General features: G+C 40.9%; 1 protein-coding gene across 1 annotated transcript in view; it reads left to right on the forward strand.

The window, feature by feature from the left end:
- Nucleotides 1-12,967: 12,967 nt before the first annotated feature.
- The window catches only part of Uba6 (ubiquitin like modifier activating enzyme 6), a 62,845-nt gene continuing 61,953 nt past the window's right edge, over nt 12,968-13,859 (forward strand). The window contains exon 1 of the mRNA XM_036201339.1: nt 12,968-13,120. Within this exon, the coding sequence (XP_036057232.1) occupies nt 13,050-13,120 (71 nt within the window). The 5' untranslated portion in view covers nt 12,968-13,049. The remainder of the gene's footprint in view (nt 13,121-13,859) is intronic.

Consider the following 13,859-nt stretch of genomic DNA (forward strand, 5'->3'; position numbering starts at 1 on the left):
ACGCTCCACAAAACATGCCATTTGCAGATACCCTGGGCTGTGTGTGGTTACAGAAAGCAAACTACTGACCACGGCAATTCCCTTCTTCCCTTCCCTTTCTTATTTTCTATTTGGGGTTTTACAGGACTGTAGGACATTTTTTTCAGATCCCACTTCATTTTCCAATATTCTCTCTCTCTCTCTCTCTCTCTCTCTCTCTCTCTCTCTCTTAATCTTCTGTGTTAATCACACTTTCTATTGAAAAATAACTGGTAGAAATCACTGGTAGAATTTTATAGTTCAACTGCGTGGGACTCAAAGTTTTCCATGTGCTGAAAGAAATGCTCAAAGTTTACATGTGCACTCATACCAAGACTGTATAGATGACACAGGACATAGCTAAGACACAGAATACCAATTACCCCAAGTATCTTTGTAACATACTTACTCCTAAAATGACGATAAATCTTACTTCTGGATTTAAAGCAAAAATGATAGATATGTACAAGGTAAACCTAAGGGCTTTATTACATCTCTGTTTAAAATGCATGTTTCTCAGCTGGTTTCTTATGTGTTCAAGAAACTTTTCTAGTCAGGTGTTGCCTTGGGCATTTTAAAGATATATTTTCTATATGACTATCTGGATACAGTGATCCTTAACTTATGTAGCCCATGAATAGAATTATATGTCAATGTATTTTCGTTTTAGTTCTATTTGTATTATTTTAGACATTTACTGTTACTATCCAAAGAAAGAATTTACCAACTAAACCAGACTGCCAAAAAGGTACAAAAAAAGTTTAATACTCCCAGCTTGATTATATATATGGAAATTATATATACTATAATAAAATGTATCTAACTATATTTGTTTGTTGACATATATGTTCATATACATGCATGCAAATGGTAATATTGAATCTGTATCACTCCAGTATGCTTACTCATTCTTAAATGACAAAACTAAATTTGTTTAAGATACAATATGTTTGGAAAAATTTACAAGAATTCTGTGTCAAAGTTGTGGTTCATACACATAGATAAGGATTTAAACTAAAGTTCACAGTGTCCATTTTAAACATGTCCTTTAAATGAAAGTTATATTTCTCAACAGAGCATTTCAAATCTGCTTTACATTCATGTACTGTACTACTATAGGAAACAAAGATTATCAGTAGAAAGTAAATGTTATGCAGGATAAATCCAATATGTCAGATAATTAAGAAACTATCTTGGTTCTTTTATTTTATTTTGCCTATTGAACTTGTCAAAAATTGCATTTCTTTAAGTAATTCAGTTTCTTGAAGAAGTTAATCAAACTAAATAGTAATTGAGCAAACTTGTATCAATTAATTTTCAGACTGTTAGAACAATACCTTGTAGGATCGAGTAGTAAGAATCCTAAACACTCTATCACAAGAAATATAAATAACAGGACTGAGTTAGGGATTCCCTTAGTGAGTCCATCTCAGAACTTACATGGTTATCACAAAGAAATTACATTTTTAACATATAAGGTATTTTCAGAATTCATTTATCTTATCCATGGCCTGAATTTTTTAATGATTTATTTGTTCTTATTTTATGTATATTGATGTGTTGCCTGCATGTATATCTGTGTACCTGTGTACCCTGTGTGTGCCTGGTGCCTGTGGAGGGCACTGAATCCTCAGGAACTAGAGTTACTGACAGTTGTCAGCTGCCTTGTGAGTACTGAGAATCAAAACTGGGCCCTCTGCAAGAGCAACAAGTATTCTTTTTTTTTTTTTTCCACTGTTTTCATTTTTAAAAAAATTTATAATTTAATTTAATTTTACATATCAGCCGCCACGGATTCCCCTGTCCTCCCTCCTCTGTGCCCACTTCCCCCTGCCCAGCCCCCATTCCCATCTCCTCCAAGGCAAGGTCTCCCCTGGGGATTCAGCTCAGCCTAGTAGATTCAGTCAAGGCATGTCCAGTCCCCTCCTCCCTTCACTCAGGCTGAGCAAAGTGATCCCTGCATAGGCCCCAGGTTCCAAACAGCCAGCTTATGCACTAAGGACAGGTCCTGGTCCCACTGCCTGGGGGCCTCCCAAACAGTTCAAGCTAATCAGCTGTCTCACTTATCCAGAGGGCCTGATCCAGTTCCATGGGGGCTCCTCAGTTATTGGTTCACAGTCCATGTGTTTCCATTACTTTGGCTGTTTGTCCCTGTGCTTTTTCCAATCATGGTCTCAACAATTCTCGCTCATACAATCCCTCCTCTTTCTCGCCGATTGGACTCTCGGAGCTCTACCTGGGGCCTGGCTGTGGATCTCTGCATCCACTTCCATCAATCACTGGATGAGAGTTCTACCACAACAGTTAGGGTGTTTGGCCATCCGATCACCTCAACTGAAGAATGGATAGATAAATAAATTGTGGTACATATACACAATGGAGTACTACTCAGCTGAGGAAAACAATGACATCGTGAGGTTTGCAGGCAAATGGATGGATCTAGAAAAAATCATCCTGAGTGAGGTAACCCAGACTCAGAAAGACAAACAAGTATTCTTAGCCACTGAGCTATTTCCCAGTCCATCTGTGGCCTAAACACTGTCTCAATGCTTACAGATTTAATTGCTTACAAAGAAAAAGAAAAGAAATAAAATAAAAGCCAACTTAATTTCTTTCTTATAATTAACTGAAAAAAATCAAGTAAAAAATAATGTCTCATTTTAGATGTTGATAACAAAATGCACACTTAGAAATAACAGGTATATGTGAACATTTTACATAGTTATTGTGACATGATTTAATTGTTTTCTTCCTTGTGGATGCCTATAAACTTAATACTGCTTTTATAAAAGGAAGAAAACATAATATATTTTTGTATATGTGAACAGCTTTTATTTTACACATCACCCTTTGCACTAAGATGTGCTCTACTGTAAGGAATGGGAATATCACAGCCAACAGAAGAGAGGACTCAGGAAGCATTTGCAGGGGGACTTACCACCAGGTGAGACCAGCCTGGGCTACAGTGCGAGAGCCTGTCTCAAAAAGAAGAAAACAAGGAGGGAGGGGGAAAGAAGGAAAGAAGGGAGGAAGGGATAAGGAAAGGAGGGAGGGAGGGAGGGATAAGGAAAGGAGGGAGGGAGGGAGGGAGGGAGGGAGGGAGGGAGGGAGGGAGGGAGGGAGGGGAAAAAAGAAGAGAAAAGAAAAGAAAGAGAGGGGTGTGAAGACATTTCAAACCAGAAACGGCATAGTCCCATCGCATCTCAGAACATGTCCAAAAGAAGGCATACAAAATTCATTCACCAAGGACTTTGAGTCAGATTCATTGCTTACACTGGACTTTTTTTTTTTTTTTTTTTTTTTGTCCTGACTTGAAGTTGGCTGTCACCATTTTAAGTCTTAAAAGGCAGCTTCTCATTTGGGAACTCCCTTTACCAGGACCTCAGAATTTTATTCTGTATCAAACTGTAACATGATCACCCCAAGCCAAAAATCTCTAAAAATGGGGTTATCATTGATTAACTTTTCAAAACAAAATTGAAAGTGTAAATATTACAAATTTAAATAGCACAGAATTAAAAATACAGCATAAAGACTAAATGCTGCACTTTTACATACCAGTTGCGTAACATACATAGCTGTTAAGAAAGGCTGAGAAATGACCCCACAGTTAAGAGTGCTTACTTTTCTTACAGGGGACCTGGGCTCTGTTGTGTGATGTTTTGTTTGTGTTCCGACAAATAAAACTTGCCTGGAGATCAGAGAGTAGACCTAGCCACTAGTTAACCATAGAGGGTAGTGGTGGCTCTTGCCTTTAATCCCAGCACACGGGGAGAGGAAGTGATAAGGCAGGGAAGGGAAAGGGTCTCAGCCCCTTCGGTGGGAGGATCTGGAGAGGTTAAAAAGTCACTGGTGGCTGTGCCTCTGCTTCTCCGATCTTTCAGGTTATTACCCCGATATTTGACTGCTGGTTTTTACTGATAAGATTAATTAGGTTCACGCTTCAGAGCTCAGTTCCTATCACCAACATCAGGGGCTCAGAACCTCTTGAAACTCTACCTCCAGAAGATCTCATGCAATCTTCAGACCTCTAAGAGCACTGCATTCACATGCACACAGCCTCCCAAAGACACACACACACACACACACACACACACACACACACACACACACACACACACACACAATTAAAATTTTCATACAATCTTTAGCCAGACTTGGTGCCATAAACCACCTGGCATTCAGGGGGCAGAGACAGGGAGATCTCGGTTAGTTCAAGGCCAGCTAGCAAGTTCTAGGCTAGCTAGGGCTACATGTTAACATGGCAAAATTGACTAAAATAGCAACGTTGAACAATATCTCACCTTCATCTCCTTCCATCCATTTCTCTATTCTCCTGTTGCCAATAACTTCAAGAGTTGTCTGCACCTGGTAACTATTCCTTCAAACATCAAGGCCTAATAAGCTAATCCTGATTTTATTAACATTATTATCTGAATATCACAACTAATAGTTTGACTTATTGTAATGCTCATTGATGTTCAAATGACCATCCATCCTCTCTGAAAAGAACTCAGATAGAGCAGTCCTGGGCTCTCTCTCCTAGTGAATGCTCTAGAGCTCCAGCAGAACTGAAATGAGGTGGGAAGAAACAAGAGGATCTAATTTGAAGGTGACCATAAGGCAAGAAGGTCAGTAGGTCACAGATCACTGCAGAACTACAAGAAAGCACAACTGGGAGTGGAAGGGAGGGATGGGGAAGAATCGAGGGAGGGGAACATTGGATGGGATGTAAAAACAAACAAACAAACAAACAAAAAGCAACAACCCAAAAAGCACAGCTGGTGTCTTAGCACGGGCTACAATAACCTTATGGCATTGACTCCATGGTTTAAACAAAAGACTGTAGAGGGAAATTTCTCTGTGTCCCACCCAGCCCACCTGCAGTTGGGTTGAATCTCTCCCACCAGCAGTCTGCATCCATGTATAAAATAATTACACAGAGGCTTTATTTTATCTTATCTTATTTATGCATTCATTCATTTAGTTAGTTAGTTAGTTAGTTAGTTAGTTAGTTATTGTTTTTCAAGACAGGGTTTCTCTGTGTAGTTTTGCTGCCTGTCCTGGATCTCACTCTGTAGACCAGGCTGGCCTTGAACTCACAGGGATCCACCTGACTGGGATTAAAGGCGTGGGACACCACCGCCTGGCTCATACAGAGGCTTTATTAATTATAAACTGTATGGCCTATGGTGTCAGCTTCTTGCTAGCTAGCTCTTTCATCTTAAATTAACCCATTCCTATTAATCTATATGTTGCCACGTGGCCATGGCATTACCAGTCTGCTGGCATCTTGTTGTTCCTTCAGCAGCGGGCTGGTGTCTCTTCCAACTCTGCCCTTCTCTCTGTATCTCTGCTTGGATTTCCCACCTGCCTCTAAGCTGCCTTGCCATAGGCCAAAGCAGCTTATTTATTAACCAATGAAGCAACATATATTCACAGCATACAAGAATCCATTTCTCACCATCTGGAGACCAAGAAATTTTTATAAAAAATCAGTGTTCCAGCATGGCTGCATTCTTTTCAAGGCTCAATTCCTGGATTTCAGTAGTCATCTCACATTATATCTTAACAAAGCAGACAGAGAGTAACTTCTTTCCTTATAAGGGCACAGGAACAGTCCTATGATAAGGATCCTTTCAGGACCTTATCTGAGTCTACTCAACATCAAAATGCTACCTTATACCATCCAATTGGGGGTTCTTGGTCAACATATGAACAGTATGCACAAACACTAACCCTAACAGAGTCGGACAGCCATTATCAGTAAATAAATCACATCACCTTCTCCCATAGCCTTGGTTTTATCCCTATCAAACAAAGTCCTCCCCTTTTTAGACATTTGCCCATCATCTATTGATCATTCATGAAAACAGTCATTGCCTCAAAACCATACTGAGTTATTGAGTTCTCATCTCAGTGATACTTGTATGTAATTTTTCTTTTCATCAGTATAGCAGTCCACTCTTTTCACAGGAGAAAGTGTAGGGGAAGCTCTCAACAAGGAAGAGCTGGTTAGGTGTCACCAGCATAAGACAAACCTAGCCATACCAGGGAAGAGGGAATCTCGACTGAGGAATCAGATTCACATTTGGACAAGTCTTTGAGGGAATTTTCTTGATTCCTAATTGATGTAGGAGGATCCAGTCCATTGTGAGCAGTGCCATTCTGGGCACATGGGCCTAGACTGTATAAAAAAGTGCCTGAGTTGAGAGGAAGTAAGCAAAAAGCATTATTTTTCCTCTGTGATTTCTGCTCCAAGTTCCTGCTTGAGTTCCCACCTCGATTGCCCTAAATGATGGACTGGAACCTGTAAGGCAAATAAACTCTTTCCTACCTAACTTGCTTTGGGTTAGTGTTTTATAAGAGAAAAAGAAAGCAAACTAGAGTAGGTTAGAAGGCAAAGCCAAACATGGATATTTGAGTAGAAACAGACTGAGATAAAAATCCTATAGCAACTGATTTCCTTCCTGAGACATACTCCTCAGCCCTGTGAAACTACTTCCTTTTGGCTTCCCTCCTCCTACTTATCCACAGTGACCTCACACTGAATAAGGCTTAGAAATTAGCTGACTTAAGAGCAGCTCTTTTGGCCTTCTTGAACTTCTGCTGGGGATGGTAAAAATAAGTGGTTATGCTTGCCAGTTGGCAGAATCAATGCTCACTAGAGTCTCCATTAACTTCCTGAGCATTGGCTGTGGTTTTTATCTCCTGCTACCCTGGAGCTCTCTCCCTCTATTAGAAAATGTGGCTGTTTTTATATTCATGGACAAACCTTGATATTCAGCATCTAATACATGATTACTTAACCACATTATCAGTCATATTTACTGTTTCTCTCAGACTTTAGTCTCTTGAATGTCTGTATGTGACAAACCCATGCAAACTTCTTCTCGATCTCTGTTTTTATCCTTCTCAGAACATCAGTTTTTACTGCTTGAAAAACCTATCACAAACATTTTCTGTAGTAAAGATTCCTAAGCTGAGAAAGTCAACTAGATGGTGAGATGTGACCTTTCTGAAGATAACTGTATAGCTCTCTGCCTATGGTATTAGAATAATGCTTTTCACATATAGGATATATACACTGCTGTTGTTTATTTTAGTTTATAGATTAGTGCCTCCCTGCCTTTAAGGTCAACATCTTTTATAAGCCTCACTCTGATCTTCTAGAAGAGGCTGTCAAAGCAAAGGAAGTGTGTTCTCCCTGAGCAGCACTGAAGGCATAGCTGAGGCCTGGGCATGCCTAGACCACAAGTTTGTCGTTCCAAGAGGGCATCTGTTCTTTGTGTATACAGGTGAGGAGACAAAAAGGGAAGTATCTGAATTATACATTTGTCAAAACAAACAAACAAACAAACAAACAAACAAGCAAAGCATAGCTTTCCATCAAAGAGCCAAATATAAATAACCATGCCCTAAGAATATGTATTTAAGTAACCTTCAACATCAAGATCGAATGTGGTAACAGTTTTGATGAAATTTTTATAGTTATAGAATAAAAAAGTCATAAATGAAAGCACTTTAAAAGTATCTTGGTAGGAACAGCAAAGAGGTAAGTTACAGCAAAGCAGAGAAGTCTCTGCTATGAGCCTCAGATGCTATCTGCTCTCTTGCCCTTTGCCTTAGTTCAAGCTAGGAGTCCAGGAGTGCATTCCAAAATGTTTCATCTGATGGTTACACGAATGTTAGGTGAAACACAAGGGTAATTAATGAACAGCTAGGAAGAGGGATAAAGCTAGCCCAAGATAATTTGGCTCTAAACCTCAACACTTAACTCTCCACATTCACACATATTCTTACCAGTCAATCATCCTTCTAGAATCTTTAAGAGAAGTGAATCTTATTTTCTGGGAACTTTAGTTGACACATACCCTAGAAAAAGTATAAACAGATCATAGTGGATTCAAAAGTTTGGGGAAAATGATAAATAAATATACAAGCAACCCAGCAAACAAACAATAAGAGAGAACAAAAAGAGAAGTATCAGCTGTCTACTCCCTCCTTTGTCATGTCTGGTTTCTAGTTGTCTTCAACTTAAATCACCAATTTTCTTTTTAGTTACTTTTTAAAATTATAGTGTGTGTGTGTCTATAGTCTGTGTGTGTGAATATGTGTGTGTATGTGTGTGTCTGTGTGTACCTTTTCTGTTTAGTTTACACCACTCTTAGTCAATACTACTTACTCTCTCCCTAGAACATACAAAACACCCTATGAATTGCACAGTTAAAAAGTATAGCCTACATGAGTTACAGATGCATTAAACCAGTGCAAGCAACAAAGGAAATTTATCAAGAAGAAAACTGAAACTGGAAAGAGATGTCACTATTCAGACAAGATTCAAGATAGAATTTAGAGAAAGAAGCCATAGGTCAGAGCCAGAGCAACAGATTTACACACAGAGACAAATCATGATAAAAACCAAAGCCTGTTACAAATCAGCAAAGACCAGAATTCAGTAAGAAGTCCCACTTAGACACAAGATATAGTCAAATGATGAAATAGAGGAAGCAGGTTAGACAGCACAAGATATGGTCCTATCATATAGCCCCACATATAGAACCAGGGAACACTGTTGGAGAGCCAAACTCTTAGCCTCATGCTTAAGAAGAAACACTAGACTGAGGTCCAACAGTGTATTTTAACAAGGAGGTAAAGAGGCTTCTTGGTAATTGATGGCCTGTGGGCTGAAGGATCAGGCTATCAAACCAAGTAGAAAAGAAGCTGAAGAAAAGAAAGATAATCAGTAGATCATTTCAGTCAAGAGGGGGCATACAATGAGTTAGCATTGATGAGAACAGGAAATAGAAATACAATGAGTTAGCATTGATGAGAACAGGAAATAGAAATATAATGAGTTAGCATTGATGAGAACAGGAAATAGAAATACAATGAGTTAGCATTGATGAGAACAGGAAATAGAAATACAATGAGTTAGCATTGATGAGAACAGGAAATAGAAATACAATGAGTTAGCATTGATGAGAACGGGAAATAGAAATACAATGAGTTAGCATTGATGAGAACAGGAAATAGAAATATAATGAGTTAGCATTGATGAGAACAGGAAATAGAAACCACTCCGCTAGCTTCAGGACAGGGACCTCACTTCTTATTCTTGGCCAGAAATGCACTTGATTCTCTTCTGGCTGAGCCTATGGTTCCTAATTTCATTTCCTATTATATTTCTTCTCCTTTTATACAACTCAAGTGAGCTCCACTGCATAGAAGAGACACATGACACATGACCAAAACCGGGAGGCACCTGGAAACATCATGGAACTGCCCCTCCTCATCACCTACCCCCAGTTTCTGCCCTAGGTCCTATGAAAGCCCGGAGTCTAGCAGCTTGATGGTGTCCATTACTGGGACCCAGTCCTACGACACAGGAGCGCTCCTTTGTTCTTTCTCTTGAGGTCCCACCTGTAATTAGATCTTCCTTTCTAAACTCACATCCATGCTGTCTGTAAAATTCAGTCTTCTAGTTTGGAGTAAGTATGGAGATCATTGAGGTTTTCTTTTCAGCAGCTTAGCCTGTGAGCTACAACTGTCTGTGGCAAGGAAGCCTCCATTGCTCTCAATGATAACTGCATTTTCTGTACGAGCTTAAATTACAATTGAGTCTACTGGTGACTAGTGACTATGACTAAAAATCTGAATCTCTCAAATAGAGCTCTGAATGTTGATTCTTAAGGGCACTCAATTTTCTCCAGTTCCCAGTCAGAACAGATCCCACTGAATTTACAGCATATTACCTAGAAAAACATGAGAATTTGAAATTCTGGTTAGGAATATTTAGATTTGCATCTGTTTTCTGTTCTCATTAGTCAAAACTTAAGTATAGGAGCATAAATTCTACATTTTCTCTACAGTTATGTTGCCTACACAATTAAGTAATTAAAATATCCTGGAGAGGCTAGAGAGATGGCTCAGTGGTTGGGAACACTTAAAATTTTTTCAGAAGACCTAGGTTTAGTTTCCAGCACCCACACAGTGGCTCACAAACATCCATAATTCCAGTTTCAAGGTATCTGATAAACCAGAAATGCATGTAGTATACAGACAGACAGACAAAATACACACATAAAATAAAAACGAAATGTTTTTTTAGAATGTTCTTGAAAATTGTATTCCAATTGCAAGTTTATGATGATTTCTCTTCTCTTATTCTATAAGCAATATGTTTAAAAATATGATCTTTACATTGCCATAGTCTATATAGGCTGCTACATAAACCACTATGCTATACTTACAAAGAACCTAAAGTTCATTATTCACACTTTCTCAAGACTACAAAGGTCTAACAGATTTGGTATTTAATACAGGTCTTCTCTGGTTCTAAGAAGAATGTTCTTGCTAGGCCCTAATGGAGCCTCAAGATGACAGGGATCTCTAAGCTTTCCACTCTGGAAATTGTAATCTTCAAATTCCATCAGAGTCGAGATTCAGTTTCAACATCTGAATCTGGATGACATAAACACCATCTGCAGCATATGCATTCCCATCCACAGCCCATACAAGTGAATAACTATTAAGATTTAATAAACTTATTTCCTGTACAAAGGAATCACCTCTGGGCTTTTTAAATAGTTACAAACCTTAGGACAACAACCTTAGGCAAAGATCTTGCTCAAAATTCAGGAATTCAGGGAGCTATGTGCTAATGTGCTGACTTGACCTGAGTAATTAATTTTCAGCCACAAAATTTGTGGTCCAGTCTCTAAGATGTAGGTATAATATATCAGAAGAACAGCACAGTAGGAAGAGATTAAATGGTTCAAATAAATTCATATCATTTTTCTCATACAACCAGGGTCAGAACCCAGTGTTCTTCCTACTGTGCTGTTCTTCTGATATATTATACCATGTACACAGACACACAGCATGGAGACAGAAGAAATGAAGAGACAGTTCACACCAGGGTGGAGAACAAATGAGTGAGGACATTACAAGCATTCAGCCACATTTTGAAACACTACACAAGATGAACAGATAGCCTTTTAAGTTAGAAGAGTTTCCCTTATATCCATGGAAAATAAAGATCATCTTGAACTAAGGAAATAAAAATCTACTCTCCATAACAGCAGTAACAGATACAGATAAAGCCAGACATAAAGTTAGTAAAAATTATTTCTCTTAAGAACATGCTCTATTATATCACATAATCCTCTGACTTGAGTAGCTAGGAACTTCACACACAGAAAACCATTTTATCTAAAAGCATAGATTATGAAACACCTCACTGTTTGAATTTTCCACATTAAGATGTGCTATGGAGAGGGCTGGAGAGATGGTTCAAGGGTTAAGAGCACTGACTGATCTTCCAGAGGACCCTGGTTCAATTCCCAACACCCACATGGCAGCTCACAATTGTCTCTAACTCCAGTTCCTGAGGACCTGACACCCATGGCAAAACACTAATGCACATTAAAAAAAAAAAAAAAAAAAAGATATGCCATGGAATAATGCTTTTGTACACTGGTTTAATAAAATGCTGATTGGCCAGTAGCCAGGCAGGAAATATAGGTAGGATAAGCAGATAAGGAGAATTCTGGGAAGAGGAAGGCTGAGTGAGGAGACACTAGCCCACCATACAGGGAGCAGCATGCAGTGGCACACAGGTAAAGCATACAGATTAACAGAAATGGGCTGAGTTTAAGTGTAAGAGCTAGTTAGTAGCTAGCCTGAGCTAATGGCCAAGCAGTTTTAATCAATATAAGCCTCTGTGTGTTTACTTGGGTCTAAGTGGCTGTGGACTGTGCAGGACACAGGAAAACTTTCAGCTACACAGATAAATCTATCATTCATTGTTAGAAGATCCAAATCACTTTGTCAAAGAGAAATAGCTTCCACCTCCAACAAACTGCAAAACCATACTCAAGAAAATTGTGAACTTATTTCACATCTATATTTTGTAGTTTCCAAGAAAACAATGTCCTGGGTCAATGTTGTAATACAGACCAAATGTAGACCCTTTAACTAGAGAGGATTTGGAGGGTTTTGTTTCTTTGTTTTGTAGCCTATCAGAATACTACTTCATTTTAATGTCTCCTAAACTTTGTTTCCCTAAAGTCCTACAAGAAATCCTTTGTTTGGAAAGGTAATCGATGGTTCTTCTAGGAAGTTCATTCCCTCCTTGAAATGGGCTGCTGGGACTGCCTCTTGCAACTCAGGTCCTTCGAATGAGTTTGTAATTACTGAACTCAGGTTCCTGCTCTGTTCTAATGGTTTAGGGATAAGAAATTAGCAGACAAAGGTTGGAGATTTAGCTCAGTGGTAGAGCGCTTGCCTAGCAAGCGCAAGGCCCAGGGTTCAATCCTCAGCTAAGAAAGAAAGAGGGAGGGAGGGAGGAAGAAAGAAAGAAAGAAATTAGCAGACAAGTGAGCAAGAGAGTAACAAGTTGAAAAAGAAAGGAATAAGGAACCTAATATCCCCATCACAGACAATAAAAACATTACTGAAAGTAATGTCTCAAACTCAGAAATGGCAAGATCCTTAACTGGAAGTTCCTTTTTTTTTCCTCCCTAAAATTGAAGGGGCAAATTTTACATCTCTGAAAAAGTCACTTGATTACAGAAATCTGTGTCTCCCACGCACTAGATGCTCAAGACTATTGAAATGTAATCTTTAAAGTGGAATCCCAACCACGATGTCTTCGGCTTTCTCGGTTGGTAAAACGACCTCCCCCAGGTGCTCTAAGACCCAAGGGTTTGCAGAGCGAACTCCGTCACTGGGCGGACCTGGACCCCTCCCGCGGTCAGCTCCCACAGCCGGAGGTGACGTGTCCTTCCCGTGTTTTGGTTCCGTGTTTGCCCCTCGTCTCCTTCCCTTAGCCACGCCCCTCACCTGCCAGGAAGCGCGCCCCGTGGCCCCACCCCAACCGGAAGTTAGGAGTCCCTGGGGCTGACGGGAAACACTGTCCTGGGCGCTCTCCCCTAGCTCCGCCTCCGGTGACGTACGCCCGCCCCTTGACCCTGGCGGCCCCGCCCCCTCCCCGTCCTCCCGGGTCTGCTGCAGAGTCTCGGAAGGCGATGAAGAGGTCCGAGCCGTTGGCTGCTCTTCGCCGGGAAGAGGCGTCCTGCTCCTCCTGGGGAGCTTGCAGGTGAGCGGCCCGGGCCGGGCGGGCTGGGGGAGAAGAAGCGGAGGACCGCGGGCGCCCGCTCCCGTCGTGGGCTGGGGCGGCTCGGTGCGCGCGGAGGCCACGGGGCAGCGGCGAGCCCCAGGGAGCGAGCGAGCGAGCGAGCTGGCGGTGGGTGTGGCGGCGTGGGCGCTGGCCTCGCCGCCCGCCGCGGCTGGGGAGATTTGCTGCAGTCTCCCCGGTTCCGGGTGGGCTCCAGCATCCTCTCCTCGGGTCACTCCTTCTGTCGGGCCTGGTCAGGAGTGGGTTGTGGCCCCTGTTGCTTGGCACCTTTCTTCCAAGAGGCAGCTGCAGCGCCACGGTGCTCCATCCTGCACCCGTCCTGCTTGGAAAACTATTACATGAAGGAACAAGTCTGGATGAATCAGTTGCAGCTTGGACAACGAGAACCTCCTGTTGACTCCGCGGGTGCTGGGGCACGGGGGTGTGGGGGAGCCCAAGGCTTTTATGATTATTTCCCACTTAGGATCTTGTAGTTTTTTTTCTATGCTCTCCCCGGTGTTTGGATTGTTTCTCTTCCAGTCATCTTAGAATTAATCAAGCCCAACACTTGGATCCTGCCCCGTATAAGAATTCTGTGTACCAAGTATAGAAGCGTTGAGTTTATTATTTCCAGTTTACATAAGCATATTGGGAAGGATGCTTCAAGCACTGGATTTAAGTAACCGGATTGTCTGCCCAGGCAAATGCTGCAAAAATCGGC

The sequence above is a fragment of the Onychomys torridus genome, chromosome 10, assembly GCF_903995425.1.
Source record: "Onychomys torridus chromosome 10, mOncTor1.1, whole genome shotgun sequence".
Classification (NCBI taxonomy): Eukaryota; Metazoa; Chordata; class Mammalia; order Rodentia; family Cricetidae; genus Onychomys; species Onychomys torridus.